General features: G+C 41.2%; 1 protein-coding gene across 5 annotated transcripts in view; it reads right to left on the bottom strand.

The window, feature by feature from the left end:
- Positions 1-2,772: 2,772 nt before the first annotated feature.
- ZFYVE27 (zinc finger FYVE-type containing 27) overlaps positions 2,773-24,912 on the bottom strand; it is a 668,411-nt gene continuing 646,271 nt past the window's right edge. For 3 of the 5 annotated variants that reach the window (XM_042458801.1, XM_042458800.1, XM_042458802.1), the window contains exons 2-13: positions 24,212-24,415; positions 23,651-23,721; positions 22,595-22,781; positions 16,283-16,378; positions 15,571-15,683; positions 12,068-12,210; positions 10,919-10,990; positions 10,624-10,647; positions 9,550-9,709; positions 8,359-8,405; positions 7,470-7,551; positions 2,773-7,190 (exon numbers count right to left, since the gene is read on the bottom strand). In XM_042458801.1, coding sequence (XP_042314735.1) covers positions 7,126-7,190; positions 7,470-7,551; positions 8,359-8,405; positions 9,550-9,709; positions 10,624-10,647; positions 10,919-10,990; positions 12,068-12,210; positions 15,571-15,683; positions 16,283-16,378; positions 22,595-22,781; positions 23,651-23,721; positions 24,212-24,414 — 1,263 coding nt within the window. In that variant the 5' untranslated portion in view covers position 24,415 and the 3' untranslated portion in view covers positions 2,773-7,125. Of the gene's footprint in view, positions 7,191-7,469; positions 7,552-8,358; positions 8,406-9,549; positions 9,710-10,623; positions 10,648-10,918; positions 10,991-12,067; positions 12,211-15,570; positions 15,684-16,282; positions 16,379-22,594; positions 22,782-23,650; positions 23,771-24,211; positions 24,416-24,912 lie in introns of those variants that run through there. The other 2 variants (XM_042458804.1, XM_042458803.1) reach the window with 2 other exon arrangements.

The raw sequence follows: 24,912 nt of genomic DNA, 5'->3' as shown, positions 1-24,912 counted from the left end.
TCAACTTGTGGTCTACTTGGACTCCTAGATCCCTTTCACATGTACAGCGCACCCACGTTATATGTGGGCGCGCTATAGATGGTTTTGAGTACACATACTCAATCTGCAGAAAGGGCGTGGGGTGCAAGGGGTGGCACATCCCATTCAGATGAATGGGGTGCGCGACCATGGCGCTGCCGTGCGCATGAGCCCCATTCAAATGAATGAGGCTCGAGCATAGGTGGAATTCACATTAAGCGGGGGGTCCAGAACGTATCCCCCATGTAAGGCAAGGGTCCAGTGTAGTCTTGTTCAACCAGGATCCATAACTTCAAGCCTGTTCTACCAATAAATGTGCATATTATATTCAGAGGTTGGGAAAGTTACTCATTTGGATTGTAATCCTAGTGGTGATGCTGGCTGGAGTTTTCTGGAAACTGTAGTCCAAAAAGATAAATTTTCCAGGGCCATACCCACAATTTTTACATTTCAGTTTATATTACCTGCATACCATTTTTATTCTCATATTCCAGTTGTTCCTGGCAACTTCCAACCCATCACTGCTCAGCTTCATGAAAAAACATAGAAGCCCTTCTGTGTCTTGTAGTGAGAGCATTTCCTACTTCCATGCCTCAGACCACAGAAAAGGATTAACTGTGTATTTGCTTTTGCCCAAGCGTGTTGTGCTGCTCAGTAGGAAACAGGTATAGGGGGAAATGCCTACCTTGTTACAGTGTTTTCAGATCACCATAAACATGGGACTCATCCTTAGTGCCCAGTAACCTGAAACAAGCAGACCTTTCTTAATTGAGCCAAATGTTCCTAATTTTTTAACAAAATTTCAAGTCAGGGGTTGCCACCCTCTTCATCAATTTCTGTTTCTTTTCTGAATATGCCATTATAAGAGATTAAAGTTAGTGCAATTTGTTAATTTAAGAAAAGGATCATAATCTATTCTGTGTCCAATATCTAGCCCAATAAACAATTCTACAACCCTGGTACTCTTCATAATCATCCTGTTTTTTTCTCTATTTCTAGTAATAGTGTATTTCTTGAACCCTGATACTCAAGTATCTTCCCTTGCCCACTTCATCTTGCAAATTGTTATTGTATATCTTCAAGTCATTTCTGACTTATAGCAACCCTATCATGGGGTTTTCCTGGCAGAATGTGTTTAGAGAGGGTTTGCCTTTGCATTCTTCTTGAAGTTGGGAGTGTGTCACTTGACCAAGGTGACCCAGTGGGTTTCCATAGCTGAGTGGTGATCCAAACTGAGATCTCCCAATGTCCAAGTCCAACACTCAGAACAGGGCTCCACACTGGCTCATCATCTTGGGAATGCATGCATCAAACTGCCTTACAGGTAGAAATCCCAGATTTAGTGCCTGTCATCTGCAGGTAGGGCTGGGAATGGCCTGTCTGAAACCACTGAGGTGCACAGTGCCATGGCAGATGAAGCAATGGAGCGACTCAGTATGACAGCTTCTTTTCTTAATTTTGCCAGCTCCCACTCTCACTGTGTTCTTAACTACAATAGCTTCTTCTATGCAATGAAGCTAGAACTAATATTGTAATAACTGCATGACAACACCAGCTTGGAATGCAACCCAAATATAGAAGGCCCTTGATATCTGCTGGGGTTTGGTTCCATATACTTAGTATTTTCAAAGCACAGATGGTTGAATCTGTGGATAAAGAATCCATGGATACAGAGGGCCAGCTGTATATTTACAGTATATGGCAGTATCTTGAGGTCTGAGCTTCTTGGATCCTGGATGGTAGTAATGGTGGGGGGGGGGTTACAAAATAAAATTTTGATATTTCAACAGAAGAAAGGACAGTTGCATGTGTTGTAAATGAAGGAGTGCCAGTTATCCATCTTGTTCTGGGGGCCTAGGGCCAGCTTTTAGCAACCATCCATATACCTGGGATTAAGACCCATTAAACTCAATGGGATGTACTTTTAAGTAAATATGTTTAGGATTGCATTGCTAACCAAATATTGATAAGACACTGTTCTAATTTTTGGCTTGGATCCAAACATAACTTGCCTTTAGGTTCCATTAAGATCAAAGATACTGTAACAACCAACCTTCCCCACTGCCAACAGTGGAAATCATATCTTCTCATTTCTTCTTAGAGTATTGTGAATAATCATCCTTGTAAATGGAGGAATGGTACTGTGAACAATATCTGTCTTCCCATTAGGCAATCATATTTGTTTGAGCTCAAATGATAGTCATGTGTGCTTATATGCATGTGTGTTCATGTTTCAGAATTCTTATGATTTAAATTTTCTTGCAAATAAATGAAAATAGTCCTATTCCCCTCACTATTACCTCCTGATGAGTATGTTGGAGTTAATGGGAGAGAGTAAGCGCTGTTTGTCAGGATAATTACTTTTTTAAAAACTATCCTTCAGATATTAATTTGGAAGCAACACCTTTTAAACACATTCGTGCTGATACAGTGAGACACACAGGAAACACTCTAGAAACCACTGTACCCCAATGCCCTTATTTATTTGCAACTACACATGCACATAAAGGACAGAGTCCACTACCATTCCGGAGCTGCTCCTATTATTAGTCTTGAGCTTGGTCTGCAGCAGCAACACTTCCTTACATCTGCAATCACACCAGAATAAATAGCAGCAATAAAAGCTTTGGGTTATCCTTATGGGAGAATCTGGCAAGAACAGACCATCTACAGGAAACTGCATATTGATCCATCTCTGAAGCAATGTTATGATATGCACAATTCTCTTAAGAAAATGGCCATTTGGTCAAGTTTATAATGTCACTGCAACAATGACATAGGCATTGTGTTGTGTGCACAAAAGATTGAGTAGCATACAGGTTGAGTGCTAGTTTGTCCCTCCACAGGCTGCTGTCTTCAAGGAGCCTGTTCCTGGAGAGGACTAATTAGCAAGCCAGAGACTTTAATGAGATTACTTTGGGTATTGATTGAGCTCTGTTGCTATTTTGGGCTCCTGCGTAAACTAGTCTTGGTTGGAAATAGTAACAGGTGCCATTGCTCACTGGCATAATGCACCAACTCCTAGCAGAGCTCAACTCTTGCTAAGGAATCATCCTGCTCAGAGGTCCTCACCAACAGGAGGGAAGGTTTGGATTTCCAATTCTTCTGTTTCCTTCTTAGTTTAGGACACTGATAATAAATGCAAGATATGTAGCATCCTGCCATGAAGTTGAGTGAGGTTGGTCATTTTTCACATTTGCAATCACATGGAAAGAAAGGAGAAGGCACACAAAAATTATTTTGCATGGCCAGATAATATATATGAACAGATGTCCATGTGATGGCTATTATTTTCCAACAAGTCTACAATTTTCCATCATACATAAATGAAAATTTTGCAAAGTATTTAAATACATGATGCATCAAAACAAAATCCAGCTGAGAATCTGACTCAATTTACTTGTAAATGCTCAAGACTTGCTGTAAGTACCAGAAGAGATGCAAGGAGGATGAGATTCAAAACATGTGCAGCATTATGTGAAGTTTAAGTAGCAAGGTGGCCTTGTTATTTCTTTCTGCAGCTCATTTCTTATACCCGTGAACATGTGATGGAACTTGACCTTTCCCCAAAGGTTATTTCCAAGCCCTGTGGCTATGTTCATTTGCCAAGGATGGCTTGTTTTAAACTAGAATCCAAATAAATCATTAGTGACATTTCAATCCAAGATTCAAGCACAAGCAAGCCGTGACATGATATTGATGAGTCTGCCAGTGCTCTTTCCTGATTAGACTAAGGAAGCATTTTTCCTTTATAGCTGAGACTAGAGAGCACTCCCTTAAGGGAAAACAGAGTCAACACTACAGTTCAGTATTCAAAAGCACTCACAAGAGAATGTGGTTATAACATTCCTTTATGAACTATTTTAAAACACTCTCATTCGGTTCTGCAGGCACCCTCTTTCTGCCCTATATTTCTTGTAGTGTGCCTCACCCTGACTATTCATGAAGTAACAGAATTCACAACATGGAACCCTGCTAACTATAATGGCCTGCTAGCCCCACTGAAATGAAGTGCTGCAAGGTTCTCTTGGTCATTTAAACCAGAAATTACCAGGATAATCAGGTATTCCACAATTGCTGAGACAAATAAAAACACTCTGGACCAATTTATTTTAAATCTAAACAAAATTGTGAAATTCTCCCATTGTGCCCATTCTTGGTCTACACCTAAAAGCTGCTTCCCTAATGAGTTTGCGCTACTTCATGCAGTTAGATGGACCTAACCCCACTGGGCTAGGATGCAGGGGGAGCAGAGGTTCAGGGCAGAGGGACTTCTAATGCAGCTGGGCTAGGATACGAATTTTGAAAGAAGTAAAGGAATTTATATTATCCTCTAAAGAAGCTTCCCCCCAACTATTAATGCAAATCTAACATTATATAACTGCACCACTACCAAAGAGTAGCCTCCTCCTATTCCTTTTTTGTACATCACAAATCTAGGTGTAGTTTTCCTATTAGCCTCCTGTAAAGATTCAATTAGTTCTTATCTTATCACCACAAAACACATTTAAACTTTATGTACTCTAGAACCAAAATGCATGATCTTTAGTATGCAAGAGGAAAAATGTAGTCACACAAAAGGCAAATACTTGAGCAAGTCTTCAGCCATCTTACTTGAAAGTCTGTGTCTTTTTGAGGAGTAAAACACATTAGTCAGCTCTTTTAAAGGCCATTTTTGGTAGGATTTTTAAAATGTTTATGCAAGTGAAATATGAAAGGAGTCTATTCACCTTTATGACTTTACAAGACATTTACTAAAAGCATTACAAGTAGGATTGCTTTTAAAACATCGTTACTTCTAAGACTCAAAATAACTCAGTTGCTGTTATCATTTTTTAATGGCAAGAAAGTAAAAAAAAAGTTATAACCAGATTTTTAAAATCTTAAAACTCATTTATATACATCATTCTAATAGAATTAACATACCTCTGAAGATTTTTTTAAATATAACCACATAATGTGAATTAGTCCAGTCCACCATTTCATTTCTGGCACATCTTTGGGAAGCCAGAAAAAATGATGTGGTGATCCACCATTCCATTTGGTTACACTATACTGTACAGAACATTGAGATTCTTCTGCCTGTCAAAGTCAATACCCACAGAAGCATTCACCATTGATTCATCTAGTGCACCTTTCAAGCCATGTGAACTAGCAGCCCCATCACATCTTGTAAAAAATAATTCCACTTTATATTACCGGTACAGTATGTGCAAACACATACCTGTACTTCCTTTTGCTTTCCTGAACCCACTTCCAATCAGATATTGATCTGCATGTCTTTGTATTCCTGCTTCACCTACCCAGCCCTTCCAGCTCTTGCCTAAACAATCCTTCATTCCTGAGTAGGTGAAAAATGCATCACCATGCTCTCCCACTGTATCTCCCAACTGCACTGCCACTATGTTCTCCCACTATACCACAGCATCCCAGTTTGCAACATGAGTTCCCAGTTTCACAGGCTGCATGGGATGTTGCTCAGAGGGTGGTTTCCTCCATGTCAAGGCCCATGGCTCCTGTGCAGCTCACATGTCTTTAGTACACTACAGCCCATATATATATCTCTACACACTTTGTTTTGCTGAAGTCTTCACATCCTCTATGTATCAATGCCTTTTGACTGCTCCTCTGTTTTCTCTTATGCAATAGAACCAGGCCTAGCAGGGATGAAACATCAGGACTTTTTGATTACCAACAACAATGATATCATTTCCCATTCAAGGCTCTCATGTTTTCCCTGAGCTTAGCTGCAAACCTCTCAATAGCAGTGTCAGGGAGGAGGTGGAATTGGATTTTCCCAGCCACAATACATTGTTTTGACATATATGTATACACATTTAGATATTTATCAATTCAGATGCTTGCATGTTTGGACTCTCTGGAGGGGGGTGTCTTAGGAAAGTCTCATGATAACACCTGCACTGCAAAATGCACCACTACATCAGTTTCTATTATCCATCTCAGGGCAGCATATTTTGAGAATCTTCTCCAACAGTCTTGATCAGAGCTTAGAGAAGTTACGATTTGGGACTACAGATACAGGAAGTCTCCAGCCAGCACAGCTAGTGGTCATGTTGGGTAGGAGATTCTTGGAATTGTAGACCCAGAAAGTACATTTGCAAAACTCTGGTCTTCATGCAAAGCTAGCCCTCTTCATCCCATTCCCACTTATCATGTTAAAAGCTAATTTAGACACTGGAAGTTCTCCACTCTCCTAGAACAGTTTATTGTTGAGAGAACGAGTTCATTCTGTTAAGAAGGTGGCAGCAGTCCAAAGGTACTCCAGTCCTGTAGAAGGAATTAATCACTTCATGAGGCACATATTTCACACATCCTACCAAACTGAGATTAAAATCACTTTTGGTTACTTATAGTATACCCTGTACCCTCCAATGTTACAGGCACAAAGAACGTAAGAGTTCCAGTACCACACACAGCAGACTGAAGAGCCCTGGCTAGTAACTATCTAGAAAGGAGTGTCAACAGCAGAGATGGAGAGAAGAGCAATACTGCCATCCAAACCTGACACTGGGGAGAAAAAGCAGGTCCAGCTGCACATTTCCAGGTTGGATAGCCTGTTATTGCCTTCTTTGTACAGCAGAGCCTGCTCATGGCAGAGTCAGTTACAGCTGCTGTCTGAAGGAAGACCCAGTCTCCTCTTTCGAACAATAGACAGAACTGGCATCTCACTCAGCAGCAAAACAGACATTCCAAGATACCAGACAATTTTGAGGCCAAAAGTACTCTCTACAAAGGAAAGTGGTCAACTTCTGTTGAGAATGACCACAGAATTCAAAGCTCTAGGCAAGCAAATAACTTTTTGCTCTGGAACTGGGATAAAGGCTAGCAGGGAGGAAAGCTTACAGTAGTCTAGAACATAAAGAGCTTCCTGTACAGGTAACCCATGACTGCGGAACATCTCCATAGCTGCTTGCAACAGAGGAAGTGAGGGCACACAGCATACTTAGAAGGTGCAAGCCCTCTCCTGTTCCAAGGATAGAGAGAGGCAGAAGGATTGTGCAATGCTGTAGCTCCACTCCCCCCAAAATGAATATACAGTAAGATGTGCAGTAGATTCAGCAGAGGGCAGGCCTCCATGTTGCCTTCTCATTTGATGAGTGCTTGATTACAGTGCCCGCACACAAAGACAGTCTCTCGCTGGGCATCAGGAGCTGCAAAAGAGAACACTAATCAAATACCTGGGCCCCATCAAGAACCATACAGCTTTCCACCCACAAGAACTACTTTTGCCCTCATATACAGTACCTAGCCTGAAACACAAAACCACCATTCTCCACTACCTCTCCACTGTAGCACAGTGTCAAAATGACAGCAGCTCCCACCTCTCTACCAGAACATTCACATTCTCACTCTCACTCTCTTTGCCCTTCCTCCCCCACCCACCTGCCACAAATCCCACCAACCAGTCCATGTTGCTCCTTGCACCTCACCTGTAGCCCCCATGCAGCTCTTGGGAACTTTGAAGGAGCAACACCGGGAGCAAAAAATGTTTCCACAATTACTGCAGCTCCGCTAAAAGGAGGAAAAAGAAGAGAGAGCTCTAGAAACAAGGTTCAAGGAAGGTAGCATGCCTTTGGTAGCCAGACTGCCACTATCTCTCTATGTATGCAACTAAGCTTGGAAGAAGGTATCAGTGATTAATATCTGCTGCTATTGTATTTTGTTTTTAAGTTAAGCAGCTGCCAGGCTTCTGAATGGGCTGACAGTGTAGTGGTGAGGAGGGAGTTGTACTTTCCCCATCACACCATCTATCATCACAAGAGTAGTATTTGCTTTGAAAGGGGAAACTGAACAGATACTCAGAGGATATTTGCACATTTCTCCCTGCCTAACAGACAGTGGCAGGAGAAACAATAATGGAGAAAAATCAATCTGATTTGGAAGTCCTACAAATACTGTTAAATGCATTTTTAAAATTTTAATTATAATCACAGACCTCTCTAATCATGTCTGACCCCTAGGAGTGTCATTTGGCATTACAGAAACAGAGTAGGAAAAACCCACATTCTCAGACCTGGCTGGGGCTAGGGACTTTTACATATTGGGAGAGCTGATCTTCAAGCCCAGGATCCAAGCTGGGATGCAATACTGTATCTTTACCAGACACCAGCCTTACAACAAATGGGAAAATAGATACAATGAAACACAGCAAGCTATTAAAAGAATTTCAAATAGTCATTGCTATTCCGTCCCTCCTGGTATGACAACTCCCCCAACTTCTCCACAGAAATGAAGTGAAAGTCAACAATCCATAAGACAAGGGCATCAGAAAGTGGCAAGAGGCACCAGTTGGAGTTTTACTGGGCCAGATAGACTCACCCTCTTCTTTAGTACAGAAAAGGTGGCTGAACAGCTTGCACAGCTCCCTGTTTAAAAAACAACAGAAAGGACACTTTTTCCAACTTGCAGAAAATTACTATCTCTCTTGGCACTAGTCCTCCTACACCTTGAACACTATTCCTCTCTTCCAACTCCATTCTTTAATACAGAGTTCTCTACTACCTCTCCACTGTAGTAGACCCACCCAAGTGCCAAGACAAGGGCTCTCTGCAAGAACTGGGAAACAAGCAGATTTGTACAAGGCAGCAAGCACTCTGAATACTGCACCTCTTGAAAAGATACCAGTCTTCTGCTCTGAAGCTTGTGCCAGGAATAAAGAGGTGTGCCCACTCCATATAAACATTGTATTTGGCATTAGCTGGAAAATTCCACATCCTGAAAAATCTCAGGACCAACTAGTCACATAATAAGGGATTAAGTGTTAAGACTTGGACCAGGGAGTGACATATTACAAATTCTACTCAGCCTCTTTGGGTGGCCATGGGCAAATCACTCTCTCCCAGGGTAGAGCTACATGTTACCTTGGCAGGTGTGTGTTTGCCTAACATATGAAATTGAGGGATGGAGAAAATGATTGTAAGAGTGAGCCAACAGGATGCTTACACCCTTACCTTTCTCATGATGTTCCCTTGTAATATTACAGAATGAGATGTTGTTTTTTTCCTTTGCAGAGATACTTTTAAAACACCACACAGACATAGTATAGCATTTTTCCAACATAAGACTCATCAAACTTTAGCCAGCCCTATCTTCCTTCGATATAGCTAATGGGCTAAATATTCCCATTTTCTTCTACCTATGTTAAAAACCACGTGGGCCATCAAGGCCTTCAGGGGCACTCAGACACTCCTTAGTGCTGCTTCCATGATCTCTTGAACCCTCCTAGATCTCCCATTACCCCTCATAATTGCCAAATAATGGAGGACTGCAGCCCCATAAGCTTCTAGTAGATGTGATACTTAATTGTAGATATTTTTTGAGTGGACACACTATTTAGAAGCCATTATAGCCTTTTTTCAAAACAACCTTCTCAACATTTGTTTTAAAAAAGGAGGTAGTACAATGCCTCCCCCAACACTACCCATTACTTCCTGCTCTATACTATCCTGCTTCACTTCCAACAGTTTTCATCCCACAGCATGATCCTCTCTTCCACTCTTGCCATCCTACCTCCCAGTCCAGCACTGAGGTTGTTACTTGGGTACCGCTTGCGCAGACGCTCTCTCAGCTGTGACACCCTCCGGCGGATTGCCTCATTCTTGCTCATTAATGGGTTTTCAGGAAGGCCCAACTCAAATTCTCCAGAGCACTGAGAAATGTCATCGTCTTCCTGGGTAGGAGGGAAGAAAAGCTTGTCAAGAAGGAAATGCACACTGTGTCTATTTTTATGCCCTAGAGCAGTGGTACTCAAAGTGGTGGTCCACAAATCGGTGCCAGTCCATGAGACTTCATATGCCAGCACATGGTCAGTTTCGGGGGGGGGGGGGGGGGTAGCCAATGAGTACAAATATGGTATTCTATTTAGTTATTCATTCACTGGATTTATATTCCACCTTTCCCTCAAGATGGGATCAAGGTGATCCAGTTCCTGGCATAGTGGGAAGAAAAATGCCAGTCCCCCACATGAGATAGCTTAAGAAGGACTGCTTTACAGCAGTCAGAAAGAGCCTGCTGTAGGGGTTGTTAACCAGGGATCCACGAATGGGCTTCAGGAGGTCCACAAGCTGGTTGCAAAAATGAGCCCCCCCCCCTTTCTTATCCATTATCATTGATTGTTTTCCTTTCAAAGTAAATTTTAAGGTTAAAATTTGCTTTTTTCAATGGTTCATAATTTCTTTCATTCCATATTAGACTATGTGGAACAAATAAATGTCCAATACTGTAGCATTAACTACATGCAATGGAGGTGGGGATATTACAAAGCTTTTATCCAGTTTCTCAAAATGGTCCATGATATCAAAAAGTTTAAGACTCAATGGCAGACTAGAAAGCACCCTTAAAAAACATAGCTCTGAAGTTCAGAAGAGACTAGGCCAGTCATGAGAAACAGTGGATGGGGTCAAGGTTCTGAGACAGTGGAAGGGGCATAGTTACATTTCTGTCTTGAGAGAATGAGCAAGAAAATGGGCCAGGATTTAGGTAAACCCTACAGAAAAGGCTATGTCTCTCAAGACATTAACTTTGCACAAGCAGGAGGAGCAACCACTGGCTTAGAACACAAAGCAACATGGCTCTGACACTTACCATTACTACTAGCAGCTGGGTCTCCTACTCGCGCAGCAAGGAGAAAAGACAAGAAATCAAAGCAAGAAGACAGAAAGCAGCAAACCCCAGCTCAAATCAACCTCACCTTTTAGGATGCACTCTAAGCATAGGGTCTAACTCCACTTATTCCTACCTCACCCCTGCACTGGGGTGTTTCCTGCATAACTGGTGTAGACTGTATCTCACTGCCCTCAGTGAAGAGAATCAAAGATGCCATTTCTACCAATATCACCTTACTCCAGCACAGACCACACCAGCCTCTCTGGGCACAGACCTCAATAGCATCTTTGAATTCATCATCAGGCTCTGCCTCCTCTGCTTCCTCTACACTGCCAGGGGTCAGGTCCTGCAAAGAAAGGAAACAATGGGTGTTTATTAGATTAAAAGATCAAGGTTTAGCTGTCCCTAAGAGAAAGGCAATGAATCTATTACTAGCTCTCAGATCAAAGAGCATGGAGATGTGAGGCTACTCTGAATAACGTACTCTAAACGGTTTATGGCAGCTTCTATGCATGGCCCAAAACACAGAGAAGTGTAGAATGCAGATCCTGACACATCACTATGGGCAGCAGAAAGGAACAGGGGAACCCGTGCAGGAAAAGGCAGTAAAGATAGCTAGAAATGCTGAATGACAGAAAAGAGAAGGTGAGTGAAGAGCAATTTGGGGTACTCTCTTTTCTTTTCTTTTTAAATGGACATGGACAAGTGAAAAATAAAAAAAAAGTTGTTGTGCTTCTAATCAACAACACACAGAAACTAAAAGCAGATTCACTGTTTGTGATAACCAATTGCCTGCTTGAGAATGCAATCTTTAATCAGAAATTGGAAATGTTCCTTTTTAGGATCACAATGCCTACAAACCTCCAGTAGTTTATTTGTGAGATTATTTTCCAAAATGCAACTATATGAGATTAAATGTTCATATAAATTTACAATCAAATTGCAAATATTTTATAAAGAAGATGGTTCTGGCCATGTTGGCTGATTGAGGACTGTAGTCTAACAGTTCTGGAGTGCACCAGCCTAGGGAAGGCTAGCTTAAAACATCACTGTGTCATAGGCAGAAGAAACCATATCAAGCAGAAATGAGATGAAAACTTCATAGAATCATAGAGTTGGAAGAGACCACAAGGGCCATCCAGTCCAACCCCCTGCCATGCTGGAACTCTCAGTCAAAGCATACCCAACAGATAGATGGCCAACAGCTAGTAGCAGCCTGAGACACTCCTCCCAAAACTTCCCAATTCTGGACCCAACTGGAAAACCATGGGTTGATACACTACTATGCAGGTTAGGATGAGTTACAAAGTTGAGGATTTGCACAAGGAAAAAAACTATATAAATATTCCATAACCCTATATATTACACATGGAATATACAGTCTTCATTTCTCCTTTTTATTACTTCCCTCTCTGTGCCTTACCTCAACACTAGTGGGTGTAGGTGTCCGATCTGGAAGGGCTCCAGTGCCCACTTCTCCAGCATCCAGTTCTACAGGTGCTGGAGTCTTCACAGTCGGCTTGAGGCCCAAGCGTTGCTCTACAGATGATTTCAGTTCCAGCATCACTGAAGAGAGAGGAAGGGCAATTGCTAAACAGCAATGGCTAGACAGCCATGAAGACAAACCAAGCTTTCAGCAGTAGAAGAGTAGCAGTCCATTCAAGCTAACCTCCAACACAAATGCCCAGGAAGTTGATACTGGCACAGCAGCAGGAGGAGCAAATTTATTTACAGTATAGGCATACCTCCATTAACAACACCTCTGAAAAAGAAGCTCCTTTTAACTAAGTCTTTTTATACCTGCCAAGGCCTCCAACTTTATATCCCACTGCTCTATTTAGCTGGAAGTTTTTTTTTGGGGGGGGGGTTGCAATTTTTGCACTCGGAAGATGGTAAAGGAGGGCTGGACAAACAGAATTTCAATGTTGGTTGCAGAGTGTCTGCAGTAATCAGGACAGTAAAGCCTGAGCTAAATAAGATTGGGATTTTCCTTTAGCTAATCTTACAGCATAGCTATGTGTGTCCTGCCTACAACAGGCAAGGTAAACAGGAGTTGCTTCCAAAATCCATTACTGAGCATATGTAAACAGCAAAGCAGAAAGAAAAAGGGGGTCAGCCTTTCTCACCATGTACTCCCAGCATTTAAAAAAAAAAGCATAAACCTGTGTATTTGGTCACAAAAACAGATATAATAAGAAAAATGGAGTTGGTGAAGGAAAAAATGATCCCTGCAAGAAGCTTTCAAGTGGTCTCAAGAAGATGTTATTGTTTATTTAGGCTGGCTTATCTGAAATGTTTGTTTCATTTCACATGTGCATATTGTTAATTTTGAATAAAAGTTTGCTGAAATGTGTTGAACTGCTCTTCTTTTTTGTGGTACAGGAACCTATCCCTATTCTTTCCACGTTATTTGTGCCCGTGGTGCCAAAAATTCTGTTAAAGAAGTAATGTCCCAGAATACATCTGTTCTGTTAACCCAAGTCATACCTGTATCTAAAATAGCCTTGCCCAACTTAGCATGCTCAATGTACTGGACTTTCACTCCCATGCTCTCCAGCCAACTTGGCCATGCTCGCTGGAGCCAATGTGAACTATCATCCAACACACTGTCAGAGCACAAGTTGGGCTAGGTTGACCCAGAGGACCAGAGTCTTGCCTGATCCCCAACTTCTCCATTTCCTTCCCTGATCAAAATGGAAGGGAAACATTGCAGAAAGAGCTTTTTGGGCTATGTGGCTTTGTTCTGGAAGAGTTTATTCCTGACATTTCACCTGCATCTGTGGTTGGCATCTTCAGAGAATGGTGGCATTGAGGTGTGTGGGGTATATATACTATGTGACCCTTGGGTTGGGGGGAAGGGATTTATATGTAGATCTGTGGTGGCCTGTTGGTGAATGGCCAGGCCTCAGGGTGAGAGGAATATGCAAGAAGGCTTTGTGTCCTGGTCATCCACAAACACATGTTTGGGCCACATAGTATACAGAAAACCAACATAGATGAACAAATACCTACACAAGAACTCCAACCATCACCCAGGGAAAAAAAGAAGCACAATAAAAACACTGGTACACTGGGAAAAAAGGATCTGTCTATCCCACGTCCTGGAAGATGATTTGAAACACCTAGATTGGGCTATACAAGCTAACGATTACTCTAGTTCAGATATCAGAAGGGCTGCCAGACCCAGAAAAACTCAGAGGAGTGAAGACAAACAAACACCCAAAGGTTTACCATACATCAAAGGAGTCACAGACAGAATAGGGAAACTGGTGAGGAAGCACAACCTCCAAATTATTTACAAACCAACCGAAACAATCAAGCAAATGCTACGCTCAGCAAAGGACAGAAGAGGCCCTCTCATGGCCGTAGGAGTTTACAACATACCATGCAACTGTGGACAAGTCTACACAGGGACTACCAAATGCAGTGTATAAACATGAATCAAAGAATACGAGAGAAACTGCAGACTGTGTCAGCCAGAAAAATCAGCAGAAGCAAAACACGTTATTAACTATCCTGGGTATAAACCGCTATTTGAAAACACTGAAATTCTGGACCATGCCAACAACTATCAGATCATAATGCACAGAGAAGCCACTGAAACCCACAAATACCTGGACAACTTCAACAGGGAAGAAGAAACCCTTACAGTACACAAAGTTTGGCTACCAGTAATGAAAAACACCAAAATCAAGACTCAGCACATGCAAATGAACATCACCCAGGGTCAGGGGGTTTCCCAGCAGACAATGGATCACCAATTAAATAGGCACAAAGCCTTGTCGCATATTCCTCCCACCCTGAGGCCTGGCTAGTCACCAACAGGCCAACACAGATTAACATGTAAATCACTTCCCTCCAACCAAGGGTCACACAGTATATATACCCTACACACCTCCATGCCACCATTCTCTGAAGATGCCAGCCACAGATACAAGTGAAACATCGGGAATAAACTCTTCCAAAACATGGCCACACAGCCTGAAAAACCCACAAAAAATTATGGATGACAGCGTGAAAGCCTTCAACTTCACACTGCAGAAAGAGCTTCACAGTCAGTACAAAAGTCAGTCAGTACAACTGTAGAGGCAGCTGCTGTTTGCTGTACAACTGACTGAGACTTTTTCTTTAATGTGAAATACAGCCCCTGCTCCACATCCATCATTGACTAAAAGGTAAGGTATCCTCATATTGCAAACCTTTAAACTTTGTGGAAATTACCACTCCTTTATACCTACACAAATGTTGCATGTATGTGTTCCATTGTCACACTTTCCCCTCAAACAGTAACAAAAATAAAAATTCTCTGAAAAGCTTAGTCGAGCATTTACACCCGGAGCTGTTGCATTAGCAACTTGAGAAAGCCAATTTATAGTGAATTCAAGAAGTACATTCACCCAGAAAAGTTTCAAAGACAAAGCTGAGCTTTGAACAGAATAATTTCCACTTGTGGTTCTCCCCCACAATCAAAAATTGCCATAAGATAAATTCATTTCATGGGGATACCAAAATATTCAGAAATCACCCCATGTCCATTTCACCATAAAATGTTTCTTTATACCATCCCTGTATAATACCCCTAAAAAAAAAAAAAAAAGAACACTGCAACATAACTTTAGTTGGTCTATCACTCATATGCAAAGATTTGCTTCCCCACTGGAACATCTTGCATAAAAAGAAATTACCAGCAGTGAATTACTGAAGTTACTACATGGACCTTGTGAATACACAGGAGTTTTGCAGAGACACAACTCTTCTTCCCACAACAAAATATAAAAACATACAGCTGCCCTCCATTTGAAATATGAGGCAACAGCAGACTCCTTGCCTCAACTACCATCTATCACAGAAAGACTCCACCCAGCTTCTACCCAGTTGTTCCACCTTTCTCCCTCAAATTCCAAAGGGACAGATCAGCTCTCTTACCTCGATAAAATGCCACATTGCCCAAGAAAAGGGCATTATTGAGAAGAACAAAGACCCAACACAAGGGTAGCAGGTAGAGGGCACAAAGGAAACCCATCAGTGTTCCATAAAACCTGGGTAGAAGTGGAAAGAGAGCAGATAGGGGATGACATGCATGGACATCAGGATGACAGCCAGGTTCCCAGGGCCAGCCTGTGTCCTCTCCCTCCTGTATAATGAATGCTGACATCACCTCCTTCCACAGAGAGATCTTCTACCCAATATGCTGCCCTTACTTTGGACAAACCAATGGCTGTTCCCTGTCCTTATGAGTCCAGTGTGAATGCTGGTCACTACAGCTGGGCATAGACAGAAAAGCAAGGAACCAGCACCACTGTGATTAGAGCAGAAGCACAGTTCTCAGCCCCCAAAGCAGCAAGGCCTTAGCTATCACGTCTACTGCCAAAACAGGCAATAATGGTCCAACTTTAATTAAGACCAATAAAAGCAGAGGCAGGTATCATGTGTTCTCCAGGACTGTGCAGGTCTATGACTAACATCATCATTTTTTTCTCCTGTATGATTTTTAATACCTTTGCCTGATGAATAACCCAGTGGAGCTTCAAAGCTTGCAAGAGGTACGGTATATTGTGAATTTTGGTTGGCCCTAGAAAGGTATTGCTGTTTTGTGGATTTTGGATGTTACTGAATTCTATCAAAAAGCAACACTCACTGTGAAGAGAGGGAAGGGTTCTTCCAGTAAAGGACCCGATAGGCTGCCTCACAGCTACCACATAGCCGGCTCAGAAGGGCCTCTAACTGGATCAAGCTGAAGAGAGATAACAGTATCATTAAACATTTTCCTTGTATCTCCACAGTGCTCACTTCCCCCAAAGCCACTGCAACAGTTGATGCTTCAGATATGGAGAACATTTTTTCTCCCTTATCCAGCACTTCATTTATTCCAAGACATCCACAAAGAGTGGCAAAGGTCAAGAAAATGAAGCTGTCAAAATTCAAAATCAATAAGTCAATTGGGATGAGTGAATTTATATTTTCTGTTAATGTGTGTTAACAGAACTGCACAACTAACCATCCAAATGCTGCCACCTTTGAATGTGCTTAAATGTTGATCACTGTAAAGAAAGTACAACCAACCCTAGAAGGAAACATCACAGCCTCTTTTAGGTTGGGATGAGCCAACTGTGGCCCAAGGGCTGTATGAGTCCCGTTGGGCCTCAAAGTGCAGCTCCTGAAGCTCCCAAAGCTTCAAGATAATGCCCCCAAGATATGAAAAAAACATTATCAAGTGATTTTTATTTATTTTTTTGCTCCAAACACACTCAAAATGGATCAGCACTGCTGCAAAACAGTTTTGGCCTACAACTTCCCCAAGCGCCCCCACACACACACCCCAAATCAAATCAGCCAAAACACCTGGAAGGATAGGACATCACTTCTGGTTGTATCAGATGCATTAGTGCAGCCTCACAGAGGAGGTACAGAGTGAAAAATGTTGCCTGCTCTTGCTTTATGTTATAACACACAGGATGGAAAAGAATATATTACACATACACATTCCCATTTTCATGAAACGGTGAACTTTTGTCTGTATGGGTTCATAAACTGCCTGCAAATTATAAATTATGGTGGAGTCATTATATCCATCACTATTCTCAGTGAGCCTGTCTGGACCGGGTCTCCCATCCCAGCTAAGTACAGGCAGGCAGAGTTGAATGCAGGAAACCACTATACAGTACAGTATAGCTTTTCCAAGCAGGATGAGAACCAGCATGATCAACCAGAGCATTTAATACAGTAGACTTGGGTTCAAATTCCTGCTAAGCCACAAGAATCACATTAGACAGACTTGGGCTAGTCTCTGTCATAGCCACAAAGTGACAACAAATTTCACATCAGTTTTGAGGCTACCAGTGCATCTCTACTCAAAAATAAGTCCCATTGAGCTCAGCAAATCTACAGTGCAGAATCAGTGCAGTTTGACACTGCTTTAACTGCCATGGCTCGATGCTGTGGAATTCTGGGATTTGTTGTTTTGAGAAATATTTTGCCTTCTCTGTCAGAAAGTTCTGGTGCCACAACAAAATACAAATTCCATGATTCCACAGAATGGTATAACCGTTAAAGTGGTGCCAAACTGCATTAACTCTGCAGTGTGGCAGCAGCCATACTCTCAGGTAAGTGTGTACAGGACTGCAGCCTAAGTAAGATGTTATTTTAATGAAAGCCATAAAATTTGGTTTTTTAAAAAAAAGACTGCAACAAAGGTTTGTTTTTATTTTGAAGAAGGAAGAAATAAAAATCAAATATTACTTGCAAAATATTATGCAATCATATTATATTGACTCCACCACAAACACACATTTTTAACTGCCAAGGAAATAATAACAGCAGCTAGGCTAAATTATTCCCTTATCTGAAAAGCCTTCCTGTCTATCAAACCAGCAAAAAAAAAAAGTAAGCTTACAGATGAGACTAATAGTCTTTCTGCAGATGAATAATTAAGTGAATAAACTGCATATTGGAACAAAAGTGAGACAAGGCTTAGTGCAAACATCTGTGAGACAACAGACATGTACAATGAAAACAAAAAGATCCTCTGGAAAAAAAACAAAGGGATTAGGACCAAGAGGTCATACAGATAATAGCATGAATTTGGACCTAGGCTACTGTTTTCATCTTGGATTTGCTGTAGGTATTTGCTGAGGCCATGGTGGGGACACCAGAATTCCAGGACCTGGTATATCAGAATGTAAGCATTACAGTCCAGCGCAAGCTATACTTATCATCTTAAGCATTCTATTTCAATAAAGGTCTCTTTTGCAACCATTATATTCATCACAATGAAATGTATGGTAGATGGCTTGGAAACTGAGAAACTAACCAACTTACCAATGCAAAACTATAATCAAAGCCAAATAAACTAAAATTGCATCAATAAAAAAATAAGAAATAAATAGCAAGACTGAAATCACCTGAAATACCAAACTGTCATTATTTAATATAAAGTCAGCTTTGACTTACGGCAACTACATGACTGAGATCTCTGGGGATGCATCTACACTGTAGAAATCATGCAGTTTGACACCACTTTAAGTGCTGTAGCTCCATCCTATGGAATCCTGGAATTTGTAGTTTTACAAGGTCTTTAGCCTTCTCTGCCAAAGCATGCTGGTGCCTCTCAAAACTATAAATCCCAGGATTCTGTAGCATGGAGCCGTGGCAGTTAAAGTGATGTCAAACTTCATTGTTCCTACAGTACAGATGTGCAAATGAGTTGATTCTCTTCTGGCCAACTTTCTTTACTATCCAGCTTTCAAAACAGAACAGAACAAGAACAGAAATCAGAAATACTACAATATTTATAATTCTGGCTTCATATCGTTATATGACATATGATTGAGGATCTTATCCACTTCCTTCATAGCTGCCTTTCCAAGTCTTAATCTTCTTTTTTGTCTCCTTTTATTATTAATTACCGAGAAAAGTATAAAAAATCTTTTAATTATTTCGTTCTTTATTAACCAATATAAAGTAGGTAAACCATCTCCATCATTATTTTTGTTTTATTAATATTGCATTGTAACCCTGTTTTTGCTTTTCTTTTCTTAACTTTCATCAGTGTTTTTCCAAGTCTTTGCTGTTTTCTGCTATTACTTATGCTGTTGTTTCCATATCTTAAACTACAGACATATTTGAAAGGATGTTATATTGAGGATGGAGCAAGCTTGTTTTTTCTCCTCCAATGGCTAGGACACAGAGCAATGGACCGCAGTTACAGGAAAAGAGATCCCACCTAAACATTAGGAAGAACTTTCATCAGACAAAACATATGTACTGATCAAATACTGATCTGAACAATAATAATCATCCCTGACTAAGAATACTTCAAATTTTTCCAGAACAAAACCAACAAAATCCTCAATTGCATAGAGAGCGCCCGCATCATACACAGGCGTGCCATATGCAGCTTTCAGCTTAACGCTGAAGCTGCGCATTAGAAGTGGTAGTGGCGTGCGCACTGCGTGCTCAAGCACCATTGTTTTCAATGTGGCTCAAGCATATGCAGTGTTTGCCTTATGCAAGGGGGGTCTGGAACGGATCCCCCACATAAGGGAAGAGCCCACTGTATTTATACTAAAGAAACACCCATAAACACCTTGAATATATCAAAAAGAAAAAAGAGAGAGAGCCTTCACATTGCCTGTCTATTTATGGTGACCCCATGAATTTCATAGGGTTTTCTTAGGCAAGGAACACTCAGAGGTGGCTTTGCTAGTTCCTTCCTCTGAAATATAGCTTACAGGACCTGGTATTCATTGACATTCTCCCATCCAATTATTAGCCAGGGGTAATCCTGTTTAAATTCCAAGATCAGACTTTAGAGTATTTATAACTGTTTTAAAATGCATGCACCAATGTCATGTCCTACTCATAAGTAGTTAATAGATGTTCTAAATCTGGAGAAATGATTACATTTAGTTGTGAATCAATATGTTTTAATAGCTTTGTCGAGCAGCAAGAACACAACTTTCTTTGGAAAAAATAACTGTACAAATGGGAAAGTTGATTAAAATCAATGATTTAAAAATGAGGTTTCTCGCTTGGTGATTGAAATCGATCCATTGTTTTAGAATGAGGATGCACACTTTTGAAAAGTGAGAAGCATAGCCATGCAAATGCTTAAAACAATAAAGGGACCTATTTCGCCTTAAAGGTTAACAGATTTAATATAGCAAGAGCTATATTAATGGACTATAGCCGACCACATCAGATGCACTGCTATTCAAAATTTCAAGTATATATACAGTTCACACCAATACTTTCTGCATTTCATTTATCTTGACCTCTTTAAGATTTCATCCGCAATCTTGCATCTTATACATAGTTCCCAAAAATTATCTCCAAAATTTCATTTCTGTATAGAATTGAAATTGTAAACACAATTTTGGTCACCCGGTACATATAAACATATAGACACCTACACACCCCTGAAATTCTGGATAACAATTAATGCATCCAACATAGTAGGCAATACAGTCAGCCCTTCTTATACAAAAATTCAAGCATCCACGGTTTGAAAACGTGCCTTATAGTCAAGTATATACAGTACTAGTTGGTTGATATCTAACAGGATCTTTGTGGGCTTTGTTGCAACAAGCAAACACAGATACCACTTTGGAAAATACACATACTTAGTAACTCTCCCTCCAGTCTAAGAGTCTTATCAACAATTAACAAAGTTTGATGCCCCCCATGAATGAACTGAAGTAATAATGGGCAAGTCACAATCTCTCATTCTCAGAGAACGGCAATGGCAAACACCCTCTGAACAAACTTGCCAAGAAAACCCCATGGTAGGGTTGCCTTAGGATCACCATAAGTCAAAATTGACTTGAGGGCACACAACAACAAGATCAGCTAACTATGGGGAATATACATATGTGCTTCACTACTGAGACTGTTCTTAAAAGCACAATTATTATTATGTGCTATGTAGATACCAACAGTATGCTATATTCTCCACAGACAATGCACAATTCTTGTCCATGTGACAATAATGAACTGCAGGATATATGGCAAACTAACTAGCATCTGTAATCAAAAATCAATGAAACAGTGATACCTTTATTGGCCAACCAACATGCACAATATACATGTTGCAAGCTTTTGAAGCTCCACTGGCTTCATCAGAGAAGGTGTTAAAACCATACAGGAGAAAAAAACTAAAGATGTTATTCATAGGCCTGCAGTTTGCTGTTTTTGTTCTCAGTTCAGATGGTATGGCGGGGTATTACTTGCAGGTCTGCACCTCTTCTTTCTTACCATGTGGCTGGGAGATTCTCAAAGTCCAGGAAATTTAACATGCATTTGCAACACAAAAAATATACTTCCTTTGCAATCCAATATGTCTCCAACCTTGTGAAGCAAAATGCAAGCCTATGACTAACATCTTCAATTTTTTTTTCTCCTGTATGGTATTTAATATCTTGCCTGATGAAGAAGCCAGTGGAGTTTCAAAAGCTTGCAATATGTGTACAGTATTGTGCATTTTGGCTGGCCAACAAAGATATCATTGTTTTGTGGATTTTTGATTGGATTTGCTATGTGGTCAACACAACTATCCCGGATGTTTTCTGGCACCTGTAATGTCATATAGCATTCTAGGCATCAGATTTGATGGATGCCTACCTGCCATACCTCTGTGTGCTCTGCATTTTATGGAGCAAGGAATGTTGTAGTTTATATCAATGAGGGAGTATAGGCTAGTTTGAGACTCTACTGTCTCCCAATTTCCATTAAAAATCCCCCTGTTACACACTTCAAGCTGTGCTAGTGCTCCAAGGATCTTTACATCAGTCATGTAAAACATATAATGAGATCAACTGTGTGGCTATACACAGTTTTGCATCTATGCATGTTCATGGTGATGATGAGAATCCTCTCAATATGCACAACTGTGTCCCAGTGCTATAGATGTACATTTGAAATACAGTATCCCTAACAACATAACAAATTATCATGAGAAATAATAACTCAAGGAGAAATATGGCTGGTCAGAAGTGGTGAAATGGACACCAAAGATGAAGCAGGAAAGATCACAGAAAGCAAAGCACAGGAAAGAATGAAAGATGACATCATAAATGAAAGTATTACAGAAAGGTTGCCACAGCCATTCTGTGAAATAAACAATTTAAACCATTCTGTGAAAAGTGGGGCACATCACTTCTCCACTCTGGAAATAGCCATATAGAAAGAGAAAAACTGTCAGAAAATAACAGGATAAAAATGTGGTAATCACAGGAACACAGTGGCTGATTATTGCATTGTATGCATCATATGCATTTAGATCGAGCAAGCTATTCAGAAATGGAAAAAAGTCTAAAGTGGACTTAGCTTACAAGACTCCTTAGATGTACAGAAAGCTCATACATATTATCAAACAGCATCCCCAATCACATACTCCAAACAGCTTTGAATATCCACCCCTTTTCTCCATTTCTCTGCTCCCCAACATACTTACAAGCCCTTCACTTCAGCCACAGCCTCATTTCGAGTGAGTTGAACTTTTCTCACATCTTCACGTCGCACACTGTGGTACCTACGGCGTGCCAGCTCTTCTTCACTCAGGCAGATGCGGCATGTTTCCTGTAGGTAGCCCAGGATGGCAGGCACCACAATCAGTAGGAGAAACAACCCATACCAAGCACCTTGATTGGAAGGTGGAATAGAAAACAGAATGTATTAGGTCACTACATTGCTTGTCAAACTACCAGCCAACTATACCATCACCATCTCCTGTTCAAGCTGCCTAATCAAAGTCTGTCTGCCAGGCTCACTATTCCCTCACTTTTTTACTGCACATCCTTTGGCCAATCCACATGAAATCAGATTCCATTCACCACCCATTGGCTTCACTGGCTCTAACTGAAGTACCCTCTTTCCTTGCCAACTGTCATCTTTTGGCCTGGAGGGAGTGAAAAGACAGGCCCAACACCATCGGACCTGAAGAAGGCCCTCCCTCCCTGCCAACAATCATCTTCTGGCCTGGAGGGAGTGAAAGGACAGGCCCAACACCATTGGGCCTGAAGAAAAAGGCCCTCCCTCCTTGCCAACTGTCATCTTCTGGCCTGGAGGGAGTGAAAGGACAGGCCCATTGCCATCGGGCCTGAAGAAGAAGAGCCCTCCCTCCTTGCCAACTGTCATCTTCTGAGCTGGAGGGAGTGAAAGGACAGGCCCAACGCCATCGGGCCTGGCCTCGATTAAGAAGAAGAAGCCCTCCTTCCAGTCCATCTGTCATGGTCCAGGCTTCAGAGGGAGAGAAGAACTGCTGGACCAATCTCCTTCCCCACCACCTTTCCCTTCTCCTTTTGTGTCATGTCTTTTTAGATTGTAAGCCTGAGGACAGGGAATCATATAATTAAAATAATAATTGTAAGCCACTCTGAGAGCCTTTAGGGCTGAAGGGTGGTGTATAAATACCATAAATAAATAAATAAATAAATAAATAAATCCCAACAGCCGGAAGAAAGTGTATTGTTCTCTTTAAACCCCAGCACAGACACCCAACATTTCTCACCTTCACTCAGGGTCAGCAGCAGAAAGTTGAGTCCCAGACAAGTTAGGAGAGAACAGAGAGGCATCTGCCAGCTGTGGAACAGACATAATGAAGTGCTGTAGCAGTTCACAGAGGCATGAACTTAAGGTTGATGGAGAAAGAGGAGACAGGCTAACATTAGGGCCATAACAGGGTACAAAAAAAAAGTAATGTCCTTTAAACACAAAAATGATGTGCAAAAGGAAAGGCCCAACATATTCACTGTAACCTATCCAGCCACAAACATTGTACTCTTGGCCATTGACCATGCCACAAATACAGTAGCAGCCCTTACTTACACTCAGTCTCTCACATAGTTCCCAGTATAACCTACCTGCAATCTCTTGGCAGTAGGAATGGCATGCAATTTCTAGACTAATGAATAGATTAGACAGACCTCCCTTCTTTCTTTTGCCTATCAGGATAAGCAGTACTGTACTTGCAAAGGGTCTACACTTCCCTTCCCTCAAAGGGATGACAATAGCCAACTGATCTACCAGAACACCCCTTCCAAGGTAAAAATGTACAGAAAGGGGCACCTACCTGAGGAGGAACCACACCCCTTCAGCAACATCCTGAAGTGGTTCCAAGTACAGCTCCAGCCGCTTATATGACACAACTAGATTAAAGAGGTCCAAAGGAGGGGGCTTGGTGGGTGAAGAAGAAACTGGCTTGACATCAGAGGCCGTGGGGCTGTCTAGCCCATTGCCTGTGGCTGTCCCACCCTCACGCTCCAACACCTGCATACTGTAAATGTGAACATCAGCAGAGGCAAAGAAAAATAATTTTAAAATTAAGCAATTATTTCGACACCTGCTCCAATTAAAAAAATTACATGTACAGTGCTGTGTAAATTTACAGCACTTTATAAATAAAGCATAATAATAATAATAATAATAATAATAATAATAGTAGTAGTCCAAAGTAAACAATAAGTCACAATATTTCAAGAAACCCAGTGCTCACACTGCTCCCTGAACAGCAACTTTATTTACTACAACTGGGGAAGTCATGGAAAACAAAGATGCCTACAACAGGTTTTACCTTTGCCCCAGGAGGTCCTGAACCTGCATGACAATCAAAGTATTAATCTCCATGTGTCCCATAGACTGCAAAGCAGTGGGAAGTCTGCACAAAGGACTCAGGAGTGGGAGGAAGAATGCTCCCCACAATTTGATGCAGCAGAATACATCAAATAACACTCTTAAATCCAATTAATTACAATAATCATGACCGATTCTTTA

The sequence above is a fragment of the Sceloporus undulatus genome, chromosome 3 (genome assembly GCF_019175285.1).
Source record: "Sceloporus undulatus isolate JIND9_A2432 ecotype Alabama chromosome 3, SceUnd_v1.1, whole genome shotgun sequence".
In the NCBI taxonomy this organism is placed as follows: Eukaryota; Metazoa; Chordata; class Lepidosauria; order Squamata; family Phrynosomatidae; genus Sceloporus; species Sceloporus undulatus.
Note: the sequence above shows the minus strand (reverse complement) of the source record. Positions and strands in the feature narration are given on the sequence as shown.